Genomic DNA, 21,292 nt, shown 5'->3' with positions numbered 1-21,292 from the left:
ACAAGGTTCCTGAGTTTCTCTGTGTGCCTAGTGTATGCACAGGATTTATGGATTCTGTTGAAGGAGATGAGCACATTATATTCTTCTGATGTAAGAAGAAGAGTTTTAACTTCTATAATATTAATGATGATGATAAGTGACATGTACTAAGTATTCAATATGTCCCAGGCACTGTTCTAAGCATTCTACTTATTTATTTCTTATTTATTGAGCCAGAGTCTCACTGTGTCACCCAGGCTGGAATGCAGTGGTACCATCTTGGCTCACTGTAACCTCCACCTCCTGGGTTCAAGTGATTCTCCTGCCTTAGCCTCCCTAGTAGCTGGGACTACAGGCATGCGCCACCACACCTGGCTAATTTTTGTATTTTTAGTAGAGACAGGGTTTCACCATGTTGGCCAGGCTAGTCTCGAACTCCTGTTCAGGTGATCCTCCTGCCTTGGCCTCCCAAAGTGCTGGAATTACAGGCATAAGCCACTGCGCCTGGTCATTGTTCTAAGCATTTTAAATTCATTGCTTAATTATATCCTGCAATTATATTATTCTGGTACTATTATGCCCACTTTGCCAATGAAAACACTGAAGTTCAGAGTGGTCAAGCCACAAAGAACAATACCTGGCTACACACTAAACATTCAGATAATACTAACTTTTATTATTCATCCCTACTTTTTGATGTAGCTTCCAGTTCAGCCCTGGGCCTCCTGTAGGTCTTGAGGAGAGGCATAGGGTCCAGCAGCCCTTGAGTTGGGAAGACCAATCCACATGGATTGCAGAGTTTGAGGATCACTCCTCCAGCCAGGGGAATAGCAACAGGGCCTGCCCTCATCTCTCCCCAGCCTGGGCTCCCTGAAGCCAGTGGTGTTAAGCATAGTTGCTCCCAACCATCTGGGGTCGACAGGAGTTGACTGAAATGCTAGAAGGCTATGCCAGCTGTCAGTCCGATGAGAGTGGTTGGTCACTGGTGGTATGTAAAAGCTCACACAGTTGGAGGCTTGGACAAGGAAGCCATGCCTAGAGAGTAGGAACTCCAGGGACCAGAGCTTTGGGTTGATGAGAGAAAACAGAATGTACCAGCTCCAAAAGTCACTGTGAATTTATCTGCTTTCATTAGAAAAATAAGCTGACCAACACCAGAGCTCTAACTTCTAAGATCAGCAGGCTGCCTTGCTTTATGCCATCAATGTATTCCTGAAAAGGTGTATGGAAATGCAGTGCATGCTAATCAGAGCACACTCTGCCGAGACTTCAGCTTTCATCTCGGAGTTGCTTTATCTTCATTTCCGATTGATGCTCAGTGGACAGTGATTCCAACAATACAACCTTAAGTTTTTCTGCCCTTTGCCCTCAGGCTCTCAGCCAAGTGGTTAATCATGTGTAAACAAGCCTTTACATGCACCAGAGACCTCCTGATTAAAAACAGCGCTGGGATGGAACCCTTTGTAAAGAATCATCTGTGTAAAGAGAAAACAACCCCAACTTATATTTGGTGAGCTAGGAAGTTCATCTATCATGTTTTCTTAAAGTGTGGATTCCTATTATAAACAACCATTCTGATTGGTCAGTTTACTTTGAGAGAAACTCTGGCCTCTTGCTAAGCACAGGGGACTGCTCTGTGTCCCCGGGTAAGATGCATGAACTTAGGAATTACAAATGCCTGGAGCTCTTTGCATCTTAGGTTCTTGGATGGGTTTTGGGGAATCCTGCATATTTTCTGGGGAGAGTGCCCATAGCTTTCATCTGATGCGGTGAGTCCAAGATCCAAAAATAGGTGACACATTTATTCTAGATACTCTCAGTACGGAAGAAGCCCAGGGAACGTTTTCCTTACCTGTAGCCACCACAAGTCCTGGGGCTGTCTCCTTGCTAGAGATTCTTCCTGAGGAATATGGATTTTCAGAGAGCTGCAGGTGCAGATGTAAGGAACAGAAGGGCTAAAATGGAGAAGGAAATAGTTTCATTCTAGGAAATTCCAGACACCTGTACCCCTGCCCCACTAGAGATGGGCTTCCCTATGTTCAGCTCCCAGAAATAGCAAGGCATTGGATGGTGAGTCACACAGTTTTGGGCAGAAGACATCCACACCTGAGACAGCTGGCATGCTCAGATTAGAAGCTCCACTGAGTACCTTCCATAAACGCCCTCCTGCCTCTGCCCCCTAACTTGAATCGTATGCCTTTCCCTCTCTTCCTCACCCAACCTATCCAAGGTCCAGTTCATGGCTGGCTTTATGAAGCCTCCTTGACCATTGCTTCTACCAGGATGACACTAACATTCTTGCATTTCTGATCTTGACCATCGATTCTGCTTCTTGGAGCTCTAAGGGCCCTCCGGGAGGAGTGAAGAGGGGAAGCTATGTGAACTAGGCCAGGCCCTCCACCTTCTTCAGCCAGATTGTCTCCGTCTCTGTTTTATGTATTTTGCTCCTATTTATAATTTTACTTAAAATATTTGAAGCCATCATCTAAAACCTATATAAGTCTGTGTTCTCTATTTATTCACTTATTTATTCATCTATCCCCATTGGAGTGTTCTTAAAAGGGCTTGGGGATTTACAGAGACATATTCTGTACAATAAATACAAATAAGATGAAGAAATAGAAAGAAAGAGAAAATCAGATTAAAATAAGATGAATCCATGGGTAAGGTTTGAGGGAAAAAATATCATGCTGTGACCAGTTCCTAGAGGTAAGCAGGCATTTATCTCTGACCCTCCTAGTACCCTAAGCAAAAATTATATGGAATAAGGCTGAAAATTACAAAGGGAAAGGGTGCCATTTGCCATATTTACCACTGTAGTCCCAATTTTTAACATAGGGTCTAGAATATGATAAGTGGTTAATAAATCTTTTCGAATAAGTGGCAAGAGGTAACTTTTTGCTCAGAAGAAACTAACCATTTCTGGGACCTTAAAATTGTTTCTTACAGAGGTCCTTATTCAGAGGGCACTGAGCGTTGTGGATTTTATTGTTAATGAACCGTCTTGCCTCCTCACACAGAGCAGAAGCACCTGGAGCCAGAGAAACCATCTCACACATCATGTCTTCCATGGTGCCTACCCCAATATTCCATACAATAGGAATCCTCGAAATGGACATTCCAGCCTAACCCCTCCCCCCACCGGAATCTCAAAGCAACTTTTGTTTGCCTCAACATCTAGCAAGAATTTACCAAAACACAATGCATCATGTCAGTGTCAGTTAATAGATGTATTACTACTACTGATCTGTGCCTGGGACCCTTGGGCACAGGCTCCTTCTCTTATATGTTTCTTTGCCTTACTACGAGATGGAGCACATAGTAGATCCTCAGTAAATGCCTGCATAATTCAACTGGTGCTGCAGTCTGAGTCCACGGACCAATGCCCTGCAAGTTTTAGAAAATTACTGCACTGCACCACCTGAGTTCCTAAGACCCTCTGATGAAAGAAAACCCTTGACACAGCTTCCCCAGGTGGCCAGCCTGCCCTGTGAACTTCCCATGAGGCCGAGTGACTGACCAGCAGGCAGTGCACCGGGCTTCCTCTCAGGTCCACATCTGGAGCTTGCAGCAGGCGCCAATCCCTGCCTTTGTTGTAAGTGATGTATGTCTTCACCTGGTCGTCCACCTTCTTGTTTGCCAGAAATATCCCTTTGATACCTGCTACCTAGGAAAAAAGGTAAGAGATGGAGAACCATGCTGGGCCAACATGCCTGTGGTCTTGGAGAAGTCCTTAGAGAAGGCCCAGAACCTCCCATGGCATGTTGGGGTTCCAAGCAGGAAAAGAAGGAACATGATAGGAAACATTGAATGCCATGTGGTCTCTGAAAAATGTTTAAAAAGTTCATCTCTGAACCTTTTGTCACCCCCCTAGATGTCCCTTTCTATGCTTACCCATCTGCTTTTTCCCACTTTGCTCGTCTCTGTACTTTGTTCCATAGGACTTTATCTTTAATTAACTATTAACATTCCCTCTGAGGTGGGAGTGGCTGACAAGAACCGAAGGAGTTACCCCTTCTAGCAAATAATGTGTTTCTGCTCAGGGGAGGCCCATAGATGGGTATTCCCTAACGGTGGAAGCTGAGGCACTGTGATTAGTAGTAAGGAATATATCCTGGGGCAGATGATCCAGCTTGGAGGCCTGGCATCTGTCTCTTTCCATGCCACTAGCTCACTGTGTGACTTTGGATAAATCCCACATCCTCTGTGGGACTCAGCCAATGGTCGCTTCGAAATTGGTGGAATAAGCCTTCTTCCTTTTCTTTGTCCCAATTGGCTGGCAAAGGATCCCTGAGACTATGTAAAGCACTCACCAGTGTTCCCATGTTTTGAGATTTGCAAGCCTTTGATATTTTGATAGGAAAAGAGCATCACCACAAAACAAGCAGCCAGAGGATTAAAGGAGATTTATCACCAGAAGGGTTCTAGAGTAAGTACAAATTCTACTCAAACTTTTGTTCCTTATATTCTACATGATGGGCAAGAAAAGCAGATATTTAGAATGACAACGTCCTGCATCAAAGAAAGATACCCTTAACTCTTTTTTCCATAGAAGTTATAGCATGTTTCAAAGGCAAATAGCAAATAGCATGTTGCTAAAGACAATTCAATTAGTTTGAATATATATAAACAATAGGTTCAATGGCAGGTTTTGTGGGTGATACTCAGATATCTTTTAAGTTTTAATTGGATTTATCCCACATTCTTCCAGTATCATGGTTAACTGAGGTTTACTCACTTCGGAGAGAATGGCAATGGGAGAAAAGGCCAAGAGTTTCACAGAAGTGAGGCTTTTTTTTTTTTTTCAAATGACATAATTTAATTGATGAAATAAAAAGTCTTCTTTTCTTTTTTTAAGTAACCTGATTGGCCTTGAAAGAGAATGTTGGACCAAATAAGAATAAACAAACAAGTGGACAGAGAATGTCAGGAGGAGAATAGAATTATCTGGAAGGACACCACCAGGGGAATTTGACAAAGGGCCAACAATAGAATTGATTAGATTCCTACCTGGAACAGTGGGTAGGTAAGCGGAGAAACCAAGGTAGGGGAGGGCATAATGCCTGAGCCATGCCCTCGCTAGAGACCCCCTCCCTGCCCTAACGGCTTAAAGTCAGGGCCATTTCAGGAAGGACGGCATCTCAAATGCTCATCTGGGAGCTATGAGCCCCTCAGATCATCTCAGTCTTTAAAACCAACTGCGAAGGTGCATCTCCTAAACCTGAACACTAGTCATTCCTCACAAAGAATGGAATCTGAGATTCTCTAGAACCTTCTACCCGATGGAGGCTTTTCAGTGTTCTGTTTAGCCACAGAGCTGATGCCTTTTCTGTTAGACCACCAGCTAATGATTCCAGAGAACTCACTCCCCTAAACCAGTTACCCTCTCCCACATATACCCAGGGCCTTGCTATCCACTTCCTCGATGAAAATATTTGGATCAGACTCAGACACCTTGGCCCTGGTTCAGTTTTTCCCGGGGAGCTACTGTGGCCCCCTCTGATGCCCCCAGCTCAACGCATCACAGAAAGAATTCTAGCCACTCAGCAACCTCTTGTGATCTTCCGGGTGAGCAGGTTAACAAATTAAACAATCATTACCATTACCATTACCATGTTTTCCCACTGAGTACACCACCACTTGGACAGGTATTTTCTGTGTGCCCCACATATTCTGAGAACAAAACCAGCAGAATGGGGACTAAAAAGATGTAGCAAGGACAGACTCCCAGGGAACCCACTTGCAGCTCTGAAGGTGTTTCTCCTGCAGTTGTACATAATGCTGCAGCAATCTCCTTCCTGCCTGCAAGAAACGGAACATTTCCCACTTGTGTTTGGATAGTTCAAAGCCCTTACGTTATTACTGAATCGCTTTTTGGCTTCATGTCTTGTATAAACGGACTGTAAGTTTGAAGGGTACTTGGCTTTTGTGTGTCCTAAGCCAACAGTTTTTACTTTTTGACTGCAATCCAAGTAAGAAATACATTTATGTTGCAACCCAGTGGATTCATACCCATATATGCATGAATGTGTACACTTGTATGTACACATATACTTCTAAGACAAAAGTATTATGAAAGACTACTTACCCTCACTAAATGCAATGTAAAGGAATTGGAGAATGAGACATGCATTTTTACTTGTCTTCATCCAAGGAGGTACAGAGCAGTGAATTAACTTTAAACATACTTCCTCCCACTGTTGTTTGAAATCAGATGTTTGGCTACTGCTGATTATTTCAGCAGTCCGGGGGGAAGGGTACCAGCCTGTGATGGTGCCCGCAGAAGAGGACAATACAAGGTGTCCAGCATGTGTGGCCCACTTTCCCTCTGGGAATCAATTTGAGTACAGAGGGAAACTGACAGCAGGCCCCTTGGCGGAATGCTGGGTCCAGGTGGCATGGTCATCTGTTGGTCACCTCCTAGAGACCTCAGGACAAAGAAGCCAGGGCTTTGCTGAAAAACGCAATTACCATGATCTGCCTTGGGCTGTCCCTAGAGTCCCACCTGTGGTGAGGGGCTGAGGAAGGTTGGTTCAGGGAAAAAAGTCCCTGTGGAGTCTGTAAGCAGCTGTCCTTCTGGCCCAATAAGGGTAACTGAAAGTCATGATAAAGCAGAGAGAAGACGACAGGCTCTAGGGAGAGGAAAGGCAAGGAAACATCAATAAGATGGTCAAAGAGACCAGAGTACTGAGACTGGCTGGGAAGTTTCTTTTTTCTTTTTTTCTTTCAGATGGTGTTTCACTCTTTCACCTGGGCTAGAGTGCAGTGGCATCATCTCAGCTCACTGCAACCTCTGCCTCCTGGGTTCAGGCGATCCTCCTGCCTCAGTCTCCTGAGCAGCTGGGATTACAGGTGACCGTCACTACGCCCAGTTATTTTTTTGTATTTTTAGTAGAGAAGGGGTTTCACCATGTTGGCCAGGTTGGTCTCGAACTCCTGACCTCGTGATTCACCCACCTTGGCCTCCCAAAGTGCTGGGATTACAGGCGTGAGCCACCGCGCCCAGCCTGGAAGTTTCATTTTATCCATCCAGGTATACTGGGTCCAGTTATTTAGTCACTGAAGAAAAGCAAATTGCACCCACAATGAGTTACCACTAAATCCCTATCGGAACAGCTATACACAGACACACACACACACACACACACACACAGACACACACACACACACACACTCTCTCTCTCTCTCCCCCTCTCTCTTTCTCTCTTCCTCTGAAACGAAGCAAGTGTTGGTGAAGATGTGAAGCAACTGCTACTCTCGTACCTTGCTAGTGGAAATGCAAAATCCCACGGCCACTTTTGGAAAAATTTGGTAGCTTCTTATAAACATATACTTACATTCAACTCAGCAATCCTACTCCTAAGTATTTACCCATGAGAAATAAAAATTTATGGTCATGAGAATGTTTATAGAAATTTTATTCATAATCACGCAAAATTTTAAAAAGTAACCTAAACGGTCTTCAGCTGGTGACTGAAAAACAACCTCTGTCACATCCACACAATAGAATGCTGCTCAGAAACAGGAGGAACTGATGTATTCCACAACGTGGGTGAATCTCAAATGCATTATTCTAAGCGGAAAAAAGTCAGACTGAAAAGGTTACCTACTGTATAATTCCATTTACTCACCCTCTAGAAAAGGCAAAACTAAAGACAAAGAGAAGTCAGGTGTGTGTTTGTCAGTGACTTTGGGGTAGAGAAGGGTGGACTACAAAAGGGCAATAAGGGAATATTTGGGGTAATGGAACTGTTCTATGTCTTGATTGTGATTTGTGCACACATTTACACAGCAGAATGCGCAAATCAAAACTCACAGAACTGTATACTAAAAGGGTAAATTTTACTAAACATAAATTATACCACCATAAAAAATGCAAAAAAAAAAAAAAAAGAATAATGAGAAAGCCTAAGTGGTTTGTCAAGCAGACGGATTTCTTGAAATGCAGTACCACTAGCTGTGTGATCGGAGCCAAGCCACTAAATTCTCCGCATCTCTGTAATCTCACAGGCACAATGAAGAATGTGATATTGTGACAGATAAATAAGAAAAAAATATGTAAGTTGTTTATGATTGTGCAATCCAAAACAGTAGCTACTGACCACATATGGCTACTTGAAATGTGGCTAGGGGGACAAAGAAACTAATTTTTAATTTTATTTCATTTTAACCAATAGAAATTTGAAGAACTGATATCCAATTCAGTTACTGGCAAACTTTTAAGTTTGTTGAGAATAACTTGGGTACGTGAATCTTCTTTTCTTACTGTAAATTTACGAAATGTTAAATACCGATCAAGTATTTCTGGTGAAAATTTAGCATATAAATTGAGATTCATGAGACATGTAAAATATATCCAGGATTTTGCAGACTTATTATGAAAATTAATAGGGAAAAAATATAAAATAACTAAATAATTGTTTACATTGAATGTATAGTGAAATGACATTTTAGATACTTTGTTTAAATAAAAAATATTATTACAATGAATTTTGTCTGTTGTTTTTTACTTTTTAAAATGTGGGAAGCAAAAATGTGGAAGTGTGTATGTAGCTCACCTTATGTATTTATTTGACAGTGCCGGTCTAGGGCATTGCCAAGTATGCCGTGGTTATTATTGTAAGGAGTTTTAAGTTAGATGCAAAATATCCAGGAGAGCACTGAAGAAAATGTATCACACCGGCACCTCAGAGAATGTTGCCACAGTATAACTGTGGGTGTTGGAAAGAATATTTGTTTCTTGATTTATTAGGGAGAGTAATTAAAAAGAAATGTAGTTTATAGCTGGGGATGTGAAGACAGTGCAATAGAGCTCTACATGAAAAGAGTGTTATGAGAATAATGGTAAGCACACACAATAGGCTACATTCACTGTCAATACCAGCCTTGTTTTGAAGGAGTCGGCTTGACACCACCTCAAAGAAGAGATCGATTTTTATTTGGCCTTCAAGTGTTATTTTCTCCCCTAATTATGTAATTATAGTCATGACAATATTGTACTTTGAAGCAGGAATTTGAGAAAGAACAAGCAGGAGAATCTCTCTACAGCAGGAGACAACTCCAACAGATTTGAAAAGGAAATTATCTCAGCCTTGTTAGATTTTGGGGGAGTTCCGTGGGGTTGATCTCCATTGGTTCAAGGATATTTCAGTGCCAAGACTTGCAAGGTGAATTCCCAAATAAGTTCTTGTTTTCTTTGTCTCCTCTCCGTTATCAAGAAGAGGCTTCAGAGGTCCATGCAGAAGATGGAGTGATATACCTGTGGCTTAAGTGGTGAAGGTCAGCCCAAGTCACCTGTTACCTGAAAATTACCTAAAGACATCTCTGAACCTTTGAGTCAAGGGGAAACAGGTGTAATGTCCTATTCTAATATAAAGTTACAAATTAACCTGGCACAGAGGAGTACATCACACGTGCAAATAGTTTCTGGGTATGCAAATATGAGGGGAAAAAAGACAAACACTTACTAGCCCATAGAATAAATGCCTGAATCTTCAGTCAAGCTTTTTAGCAGTATATTTACAATCTCCATCCCCACTGCTCTACAAAGTCACTCAACATTCATAAAATAGGATCCCTACTCATTCGACTCTGGTTCTCTTCTTATTTCCAACAATTTGTCTATAATTAAGCCAAAGTCATCTATAAGTCTCTCCAAATTCCTCAAGTTAGAATTATCCCTTTGTGACTCCATAACCTGGTAGAATCAAACTTCTAATACAAGTTAGACTGTGATAATTACCCAACAGAGTCACTTGTATCATTCCAGTAATTATGAATCTCATGTACCAGTCCTAATATCATCAAACAAAATACACTCCATAAAAGTGTGCTAATTTAGCTGAATTGAATGTGAAACCTTACTGGTTTTCTCAGTTGCACTACTCATGGGTACTCGGAGTCCAGAAAAGTTGTAGTCTCTTTGCTAACTGGCCATATGGTACATAATCACAGTTTCTGTGAGAATTTCCAGTAAAGAAGGTTAAATTCTAATGACCCCTAGAGACCAATTAAATTGAGCTTTATCTCCAAAAAACAGAATGTATCTCCAGGTGCAAAACAGCATTAACCTCTAAAAATCTTCAGTATGGTCACAGTCTAGATAATGTCAGGTTCCAATGTATTCACTTGATACTACATGTTTTCTAGAATCTGAAATTCAGCTACTTATCCAGCCCTCATTCTTGTCCCTGACAAGCATCTATTCCACACAATTAGCCTGTCTAGCTTACTTTCTCACAAATCAGCACCATCCATTCAGTCCTTGGCTCATTCCATTCCTATGTTTGGAATGTCTCCCACTTCTTCACTATTTCCTCCCCAGAGCAAAAGTCCTGATGGTCAGAGTGGTAACACTGAGAAAAAGAACTGCATGTGCACAGATCATCCCCATACCCCTGCCCTTCTTTTAGGGATCTGCCTGCAAAGATCACATCCTTTGTACATCAATGCTGCAGTGTCATAGGAACAGGCTTCTATAAGACAGTCTTTGATTTATCATTCCTGCCTGGGACTGAATGGATGAATTCAATTCTGGGGTACGGTATTATCAATCCCACTTCCTTGTGCATAATTTTTGAAAGCAATAAAGCTGTGTTTGATATCCATTTGTCTTGCCCTTTGTTGCTGTCCTAATCGGTTCCAGCATTGGCCAGGTACATAAGGAACTTTGTTTACTGACCCCCTCAAAACCCAACAAACTAGATTGCAAACTCTCTGAAGGTAAAAATAAGTCATAACTCTCCCACCTTCCTCATGGGCTTGAACACAAAGCAAGGATGCAATCAATCCTGCTAAAATTGAATGGAAAACAAGATCAAGAAAGCTGGTTTTTTTTTTTTTTTGAGTTGCCCTGTCTGTTATGTCTTCTCTATAGATGCAATGACACCATGCATTTTTTTTTTCTTCAGTAAGACTGAAAACACAAGACGAACTTCTGTGGAAAGAAAACAAATTGCATGTATCTGGGCACATTCTTCATTTTGATTCATGCTTCATCCCATATCACAGTGTTGCACTGTTGTAAATGACCAAGGAGTTTCAGGCACCCCTTCTTAGAATAAGAGCAGCATAGTGGCAAACTCATCCACTGTACCAAGAGGATCAGAGACACCAGAATTTCTTGACTGCAAGGTCATCTGCAGCGATGCCCACCCTCCCCTATTTGGGTCTGATCACAGAGACATGAATCACAGTCTTATCTCTATGGCTTTACTTGTACAAACACGAACTTGGAATGGCCTCAGTCCTGGGAACATTAATTCAAACCCTCCCACAAGATGTGACTTATTGTCCAATAACAAAGGTGTATTTCTGCCTCCTAGTATGATTAGAGGCATAGAAATGTAAGCTTCCCAAAGGTATTTACTCCCCTTAGTCATCTCTACTAGTCTCCACACTTCCATAAAAAAATCTGGAACATTTCCCAAACTGGGACCTTGTTGTTTAAGGGAATTACTTCAGCACTTGTCAGTTACTCTCTAGGAAATCAGGGTATTTCTACTGATTTTGTTTTCTGCGCAATGACATTCACTCCTTGTTTTAAAATGTACATTCATTTGTCCCATGCCTTTATGTTATCATCTCTCTGCCTAACAGGACAGGTGCAATCTTAAATATTTCTACTCCTCTCAGTGTATTAGTCGGTTCTCGCACTACTATAACGATACTACGAGACTGGGTAATTTATGAAGAAAAGAGGTTTAATTGACTCACAGTTCTGCATGGCTGGGAACCTCTCAGGAAACATACAACCACAATGGAAGGCAAGGGGGAAGCAAGGTATGTCTTATATAGTGGCAAGAGAGAGAGAGGGAGCGAGGAAGTTCCACACTTTAAAACCATTAGCTTTTGTGAGAACTCACTCACTATCATGAGAACAGCATGTGAAAACCATCCCTATGATCCAATCACCTCCCACCAGGTCCCTCCCTCAACACGTGGGGACTACAATTTGAAATGGGATTTGGGTAGGGACACAGAACCAAACCATATCACTCAGTAACTGAATAGCCAACTTAGATACCAATTTAGGGCTGCTGGGACTTTGACAGGCACTGCTCAGAGGAGACCACTGTAAAGCAGAAGCCCATGCATGTAGCCACTTCTACTCCTCAAAAGGAAAACCCACAAGGGAACAGCTCACCCAGCTCCAAGGCCACCACCCAGAATAGACAACGTATGTCTTTCTATGAATGACCTCAACCATCACAGTCTGTATGGGTGTGGCCACTGGTTACTAGTGAATACTGGATAATGAGACACGCCTTCATTGCTCAACTCAATCCTTCATATCCAGGTGGCCAGTCAAATTCCTTCATTGGATCTAGGACTGTCAAAGGTCACACAGTGCCACTATAAAAGGTACCACATCTTTTAGGTCACTGAAAGTAGTTTATTTTTTTCTCTCTTTCTCACTACAGTTACTACATGGAGTCACTTGGTTTCCTAATTACTCTTTAACTAGTTATCACACTTTTTAACAAGCTCAATATAAGTGACACACTCCTGTCAAAACCAGTTTTTTACCCTGCACAGATGTTGGCATCTGGTGGCATCTTAGAAAAACTCTCATTCCCACCACTGATATTCACTTTTATTTTCCTATAAAATTTGTTCACAAAACAGGACTTTCCAAGTAATTTAAGGCACATAAATAGCACTATTCCCTCCACTCAAGGGTCCACAAAAGCAACACAGAGTTTACAAAGCTACTGAAAAAATCACCTATGCCAAGTACCTTAATTTCTGTCTAGTAATCAATTGTTTATACATACAGGAATACTAACTTTGTTGAGTCAGTCACTATACTAGATGCATTACATCCGTCATCTCTCATCTCACAATAATCTCCTTAGGTAAATATTTTATCTCTATGTTACTAGAATTGAGGCATATAGAAGTTAAGTCCCTTGCCCAAAGTCATACAATTGCTAAGTGGTACAGCTGGAATCTGAACCCAGAACTCCAGCGCTTGTGTTTATACCATTAAAATTCAGGAAAAAGATAGGTCCAAGGGAAGGACAATTTTGGCTACATACCTCATACAATTCGATAATGATGTTCCCCATTAGACCTCTGCTGCTCTTGATGTTCTCCATGGCCAGAGTGAAGTAAATCCCACGCGTGTCTGAGATGTAGAGGTTGTACGTGTCGTTCTGGTTCCATTCTTGGACTGCTGCAAATACTTGGTTCTCGTCTGTACTGATGATGTGCATGTCCTGAAAGAAGATGGAAGGCTTAAAAGGCAGCAGATCTCCATATCTCTCTGCCCATTGGGATGCCAAGCAATTACTATGACTTATGAAACTGCTGAGAAAAAGCTTGAGTTATAGGCAATGTTAAACAATTCCATGTTGAACCAAGGCTATAAATTATGAGCTTCATGATTTCTGTTCCTTGCTAAGTGACAGCAAAATGGGTGTTAGGGGCTTTGGTTGATATCATTTCCCATGGCTTCCAAGGATTCATCTACTTTCATTTTTTATTGTTATACCTAAAATTTAAGAGTTAGTGCCAACAGAGACAGACACCCTTGCCCAAGGAAGCTCACGCATGCAATGAAGACACAGCCTATCTTGTCATTAGATATTCACTCATGTTTTTAAATTCTGTAGTATGGTGGTTTACACACTTTTCTTTAGAATCTTCAGAGTCATGAGGATTGCAAGAAATGTGGCATGGAGGTATAACCAATGAGTGGAGCTCTAGACCTGCAATCCTGTTTCAATCAGAGCAGAACCACTTGCATCTGCTGTATACACTGGAGTTCTGTGTAATATTTTAGGAGTAAAAGGTAAGAGAGGTTCTGCTGCCAATAAAATTATATTGAAGATCACTGATATAGAGAAAAGGATACTCAACCTGGAATTTAATGTTCTGGGTCAAAATATAAGCACTGCTATAAGTAAGCCGCATGATGCTGAATGTGTCAGTCTCTCTGAACTTCAATTTTCTCACCTAGTGAAGAGGTTGGGCTACCAAGAAAAACATCTCTTCGGGCACTATTCTAAGCCATCTAAATGTATTTTTTCTATTAAAAATGAAAATAATTTTGTGAGGGGAGTGGTATGATTATTTCCATTTTACTGAAGAGCAAACTCAGGCACACAGAAGCTTACCAATCTATTTCAGATTATATGGCTATCGAATGGCAGAACCAGGTTTTGAACCTCTGTGGTCTGACTCTAACCTAATGGATGGTTTCCAGTCATCGGATACATAACCTCTAGATTAGAGATTTCAAACTAATGACTCATGAAGTAAATATGAATCACAAATGTTTAGCTTGGCCATATTCTGTACTGAAAACCAGAGTCTGTGGTCTTTCAGATGGAGTCAGGACCCCGAGTTAGGGTCTCAGCCCTCTATCTCCATATGTTCTTATGGTCTGCCACTTACATACTGATGTTAACTTCCTGGTCCCTGACATCATTTAGTTTTAATCCTGGACTGGATCATTTTAATTTTTTTAATTAAAAAAATTTTACATACAGGGTCTTGCTCTGTCTGGATCATTTCTAAAATCAAATCTAGTAGTTTACAATACAAAATAATTTATAAAAGTCAGTTTGCCTGTGTAGGTAGGCACTGTACAAATATTATCACAAATTTAAGCCCTTACCTAGAGAACTGACACAGTCAGGAGGACATGGATAATCCTTTGCCAAAAATGGAAGTAGCTAAAAACTGCATAAACATACTGGTGTACATGCCAAAGAGTAATAGACAGCAGAAGGAAAGGCAACCTTGTTGCTGTGGTGGAAAGCACTGGTAAAAGGATGATGGGGGATTGGAGCTGACTGTAACTTAATAATCAGGCAGGGTCTAGCCTTTACTGTGTTTGACCAACCTTTCCTAGAAACCTTTTCAAGTAAAAAGAAACAGCAATGTCTGTAATGTCAGCACCACAGAGAGTTCCTCCAAGACGATTTACAAAGGAGTAAACCCATTTGATTTGGGCAACCTGGAGGTGAGAGAAGTAGAAAAGCAAGTTCTGGATCTTTTTATTGAAGATTCTTTGTCAAATCTCAGCCCCTGGCCTTGAACTCTCTAGGTCACCTTGACTAAGACCTCACTTGCTCATTTGTGCTTACACACCTTGTAGAATTACAGGTTCCTGCTGAGCTGCTTGAAAATGGAAAAAAAAGCTTACTCTTAAAAACCATGTGAGGAAATCGTGTTGTGTTGGTGTGGAATGAATGCCCAAGAACCCAGTAGGAGGGGAAATCGCAGCTGCAGGAAATACGAATTAAATTCACTTACCCTGTTAAAAATGCAATAGAAATGCCTGGTTTTTCCCAGATGTTTTGGTCATAAAAATGAATGAGCTAAGTTATTTTAGACTAAACTAATGTAAAAGAAATGGGAAAAGAACAACTTAAAACACCAGGGCATGGTCAGGATTAGAGGCAGCCAGGTTCGCTGTGAGTGCACATTAGGTTAATGCAGTCCTGGGGCTGTGTCACCTGGTGAACAAGTGCTCCAGGCTCTGGAGTAAGACTGCTCTCTGATTTCCAGAATTCTGACATACCTGTTTGAGAATTCCTTAATTTGCCAAAGCTAATAAATGACATTACTAAGATATAAACCTACAACCTAATCTTAATTTAAACCTAATCTTAATCAAGAAGCTAACTTTTAAACACTGTATCAGTGGGGGATATAACTTTGGTGTGCATCAAAATGACCTAGCAATCTTAAAAGCATGCAGACTTGTGCTGAGAACATTAACCTAAAATGTACATACAGAAAACCTGGCTGTCTCTAATCCTGGTCACTACCTGAGATTATAATTCAGTATATCTGGAGTAGACCCTTAGATTCTTCCATCTGAACAAGCCCTCCAGGTGATTCTGGTGCATCTAAGTCCAGGGAATCACTCTTTGAAACACTCTGAAATACATAACCTCTGTCTAAATAGGTCTCTATGGTTGAATGCGGTCAACCAACAATAACTAGAACATTCAGTCTTCAAGAAAAAGAAAAGTATAATTAGCTAAAATTGGTCCAATAGAGACCTGAACAATAATGAAGCTTATTTCTTGAACTGAGTTACCTCAGTCTAGCTCCATAGCGTGTGTCCTTGCCTTACTTGTTGGTCCTGAGAACATGCAGGGAAAAATTTGGTGCTAAAGAGAGAAATCCAAGGAGGGAAAATGCAATAAGACTAAATTTAGACTGGGACTTTACTAAACTTGGAACCTGAAAAGCATCAGACATAATCACATACATATTTATATTTGGAAAGCAATTATAAATAACATTCCCTGTCTGCTCTGCCAAGACAATAATTTGGGAGAGTTATGATTGCTTTTGAAAACTAAAACCTGTGACTTCTTAGGTGAACAATGGTGAAAATACTTCATTGTTATTGAAGCATTTTCGTATAATCTGGGCCCCATGTAACTTTATTTATTATATAAATACCGTGTTATTAAGCATCTGCCATGTGTCAGACAATGGAAATAGAGAAAAAGTAAAACCTGCCCTAAAGAAGTTGTCCTCTAATGGTGGAGACATCACCTACTCTAGCGGCCTTTCTCAAACTTGACTAAGTGCTATGATAGAGGTGCTAGAAATGGTGACTGGAGTACAAACGCTTACAGGTGACAATCAGGATGGAATAATCAATGAAATGTGTGGGAATCTGTATCACATAAAAGCAGTTTTCCTCTGAAGGAGGTGAGGCAGACAGTGGCTACATCGTAAGGGGTAATATGGCACACCTAACTTTTGCCCAAAGAATAGCACAAAATTATCACAAGATTTTAAGCAAGAGAAAGACATGATTAGAATTGATATATAGAGAGATTTAGTTAGAGAGGACGGGGATCCTTGCATGATCGAATTAATTGTGGAAGCATTGTGAAGAGGGGCCTTGAGAGGGGCAATGCTAGAGGCAGGGAGAAAGGCTTAAAAGGTCACAGCAACAGTCCAGATAATAACTCAGGAGGGCCTGAACCAAGGAAGCCGGTTCTCCATGAGGTCTCCAGGAGATAGACTGGTGAGATAGTAAGGAGGCAAAATCTACAGGGGGAGAAGGGAGTAGGACAAATACATAATGCCTTAGATACGTGCCTTATGAAACTCCTCTTTTCCTTTATAGAATTCACTACAATTATAATTAGTCTCTTATGTAATTATTTGTTTGATGTCTGTCTCTTTCATTAGATTATAAGATCCCAAAGAGCATAAACTATGTTCTCTGATGTATCACTTTATCTCTAATACTCACCAGAGTATCTGGCACATGGTAGACATCCAACAAAAGATTATTGAAAAATAAATGGAGTATATAAGTAAACACAGGAGAAAAATGGGATATAAGGACTATAAAGTGCAGACTAGAAGCTTAGTTTCCGACCTTGGTTAAATGGGATATCTTTAAGAGGATCTACATCAAATAGGCAGTTGGTTATGCGGTCTAGAGCTCAATGGAGAGATATGGGCTGGGGTTGTAGATACAGGAGTCACCAATATTGAAAAAGAGTGAGGGATGAAGTCACCCAGGAACCATGCAGAATACAAGAAGAACTTAGGAACACCAACATTTAGAGAGTGGTAAGAAGGGGATCTACCAAAAAAAAAAAAAAAAAAAAAAAGCTCATTAAAAAAAAAACTATGAAAGAGAAGAGTATCAAGTATGGATTATTTTCATCAGTGTTAAATGTTCCAGAATGGTGAAAATCAATAAAGATGTAGAGGCATCTATTTGATTTGGCATGCAGGTGGCCACGGTAGCAATGGCTAGGGATTTTTAGTGAAATAGTGGATAGACGGATGTAAAGGCAGAGAATATACAGCAGTAGGTTGAAGAGCAAATAGGAAATGAGAAAAGAGATTAGAATTACAGATAACTCTTTAAGAAGTGTGGCCATGACACAGCAGTGAAGGATAAATCAGTATTTGGGGAAATGTAAAAACTGAGGAAACAAAAGGTTAATATCATTGTCATTACCATTATAATGAATTTTCTAAGACATATTTCCCTTTCCTCTCTTTTATTATTCAAAACGGAATTAACCATATTCTACTGTCAAATAAAAAATGGACCCAGACTTAGGTAAGAAGAGATTTTATTTGAAAAGACTTGCAATACCTGTAAGCATCTTGAAGTAAAGACAGAAAAGAATTACTTTTATGGGGGAAAGTAAAAGAAGACTAGAAATAATTGGGCTTGAAAAGTAGGGTGTGCAGGTGGCATGACTGAGCAATTGAACAGGAAATTTTCTTCGGGGTCGGCTGATTCTCAGAAGGGCTGCGAAGCGGGGCTGTTCCTCATTGCCATGTTTGCTTCAGCTACCACTGCTTACACAAGCTCAAGAGTGGGTCAAAGTTCAGGGGCTTGAGGAAGGGGAAAAGTTAGTTTTAAGTTTGAGTAAGTCAAATTAGCAGGCATTTTGTCCAGATTGGCCAGAAGGACAACATTTTAGCAAATCATTTATGAGAAAAAGAAAGGGAATCCGGTCCTATTATAGGTAAACAAGGCAGACATCTGAGTCTTATCAAGTCTCATGCAGAGAGGGGGTCTGCAATAAGCCATTTCCCAAACACAAAAGGGTGCAGTTTCTTAACCTTGGCTGTTTTCCAGGAGCACAGGGCTCAGGCAAAGATCAACATTTTTACTTCCAACCTGAATCCTATACGGAAAGAAACAAAAATCTTTTCTCTTGAAGAAACAATTTATTAGAGTAGTAAGTTAAGAATAAGTCTAGAATCTAAGAGACAAAAGAGGGTATATCAGGCTCAGAGTGGTAAAGTGAGGGTTTAAGGCAATATTGATTCCAAGGTCAGTCTGGGATGCGATCCCATTATGAACACTGATCTCCATGTAGGACAGGTTAAGAGCCTTAGTATTAATTGCCCCCAAATCAAAACTGTTCCTTAGATTTGTTGAGCGCTTTACATTTGACTAACAATGAGCCATTCATTAAATCCTCACAACTTTGTCAAACAATAGTATCCCCATTTCACAGATGTGAAGACCCGGGCTCATGGATAAGTAAGCGGTAGAGCTGGAATGAAAGCTCAGGGTTTCTGCTCATAAGCTCACCTGTCTTTTCCTAGGTTACCTGCTCCCTATCACCTGCCCCATGCCCTCTGCTGCTGTCTGCTTTTCATGCCTATTGGACTGACAGCACCAACCTGATGCCCAGGGACTGAGTTATGGAGGGCTCAGCACAAGGCTGCGGCTCCTAATAACCCTGTTTATTGTTAATGGTGCTCATTTCATTCTCTGCCAAACACTCCAGAGCTATGGAGTACCCCAGGAGAGCACATTCTGAACATGTAAGCTGGGAGCAGAGCTGCGAGGGCAATGACGACAGGGAGCTCTTCATGCCTTTGTTTCTAAGCAAACCACCTAAAAGCATCCACGGCACTGCATGGAACAGCAACGACTTGCTTAAAAGCCATTTCCATTCTTAAACAATGGAAAGAACCAATCTCCCTCCACCCTCTCTGTCCCCACCTCTTCAGTTTTGACTATGAAAACCTGGGCCAGCACTGGCTAATAAAGGGGATCGATAACCATCCAGCTATTTTCACAGCAGCCCTCATATTAATGAGAAGCTGCTCTGGATGAGGTTCTATAAAAGGGACTGAGCGGATGGCATTCCACCACAATAAATTGCCTCGGAGTTGCTAATCATTAACGGAGTGTTCTAGGGTTGTGATCAATTCAGGGCCTCATTTGTCCCCACCTGCAGCCACACTGTCCAGGGGAGTGAATGGTTTGTTTTCCTGAGAAGGTTAAAAATACATAAAATGTGCACACATACAGAGATAAAATAATCCCTACTTCAGGGAGATGGCTTGGAAAGTTCTCTAAACTCATTTCCTAGGCTTAGAAACATGGGAGACTGTCAGGTTAGTGTAATAGGCATTCTCCTTTAGAAAGAGCATAACTGTGAATTTCCCCTTTCTAACCTTATCCAAGCTGGAATACCTCTTTCCTGTTTGGGTTTAGAACATCTGATGGGTACATCCTGCAAACACAATACTACACAATGGTCCCATAAAGCTAATCAGAAAGAGGGTAGAGAAAATAAGAAATTGGTTCCCATGGCCCTTGAAGCTACTTAAAGTGATCTCTACTGACCTTACCAGCCTCTCTGCAACCCAGTCTCTCAAGATGGCTTTTTAGTTTGTTGAATGAAGTGTGTTGTCTCTTAAAATCGGGCCTATGCATGTATCTTCTATCATCTTCTCCCCATCTTTGTTTGCAGAATTGACTCCTTTATTTTTCTTGTATCAACTTAAACACCACTTTTTCTAGGAAACTGCCCTCCCTTCCCATAGTTAACTAAAACCACCTTGTATGCCAAGATGGCCCTTGAATGTGTATAACACTCTCATACCTATCATTGCTTATTCAGTGTCTTTTTTTTCCAGAACATAATATCCATGAAGGCAGGGACTATTTGTATCTTATTCACTACTCTATTCATAGAGTTTAGTTCACAGAGTAAAAGTTAAATGGAGAAAGAATAGTTGAACGGATGCATAAAAGAATAAATGAATGAATACATGCATGCATAAATTAATGAATGAATAATAGCAACTGGGGGTAGGAAATTATCCACTTTCTCAGGCCATAATTCCTCCACCTCTGTCCTCATTTAACTTTTCATAATACGTTCCTTAGCACCAGCTTAGAGACCCAAGTCTTTGCAACATTGCACTTGATACGCGTGCTGCCTGAGATTTTTCTGCTTTGCAGCTTCATTCAGTGATGCAATTATAACCTGTCCATTTTCACAATGAGGTTCTAAGGTCCATCTCCCTCCAGAAGCCAATGTTCACAAGGAATGGGGTCCCCAAAGTAAGCTTTATGATTTTTCAATAGAAGAGTTAAATCAAACATTAAAATGCCAACATTTGATATTAACATTCTATTAGTTTACCCCGTTTTAATTACTCATGGTGGTAGGGGGAGTAGAAACATAGGCAATACATTTCTGTTTAGCCTTAAAATGTAGAAAGAAGCAAGAAAACCACCAGACTTATCTGTGCACTTTTATGCACACTCATATAGCATCTGTCCTCCTGCCTGAGTTTGGCCTTCTATTTGGTGATAAAGCCCTTTGCAAAAGGGAGAGCCCCTCCGAGGAGATTCCAAAGCTAGTGTTCCTTTCATTACTGCCCCTGGGAAATGACCCAAGGTTATACCAGACCTTTGAGTTACAGGAAATCAAAGCTCTTGGCTGGTACCCAGCTGAGACAGGAATACAGAATCCAGGTTGTGCACCATTAAGGGAGGCTAAACGACTTGGCGGTGAGTGAGTCTAAATGCCAACAGTCCTTCCAAACA

General features: G+C 41.0%; 1 protein-coding gene across 3 annotated transcripts in view; it reads right to left on the bottom strand.

Annotated features, from left to right (window-relative positions):
* The window catches only part of SORCS3 (sortilin related VPS10 domain containing receptor 3), a 621,240-nt gene that overhangs the window by 111,054 nt on the left and 488,894 nt on the right, over window positions 1-21,292 (bottom strand). For all 3 annotated transcript variants that reach the window (XM_005566376.4, XM_074000806.1, XM_045361488.3), the window contains exons 9-11: window positions 13,020-13,199; window positions 3,500-3,646; window positions 1,832-1,934 (exon numbers count right to left, since the gene is read on the bottom strand). In XM_005566376.4, coding sequence (XP_005566433.1) covers window positions 1,832-1,934; window positions 3,500-3,646; window positions 13,020-13,199 — 430 coding nt within the window. The remainder of the gene's footprint in view (window positions 1-1,831; window positions 1,935-3,499; window positions 3,647-13,019; window positions 13,200-21,292) is intronic.

The sequence above is a fragment of the Macaca fascicularis genome, chromosome 9 (genome assembly GCF_037993035.2).
Source record: "Macaca fascicularis isolate 582-1 chromosome 9, T2T-MFA8v1.1".
NCBI classification, from domain to species: domain Eukaryota; kingdom Metazoa; phylum Chordata; class Mammalia; order Primates; family Cercopithecidae; genus Macaca; species Macaca fascicularis.
The sequence above is the reverse complement of the archived record's forward strand: the minus strand, read 5'-3'. Positions and strand labels throughout refer to the sequence as shown.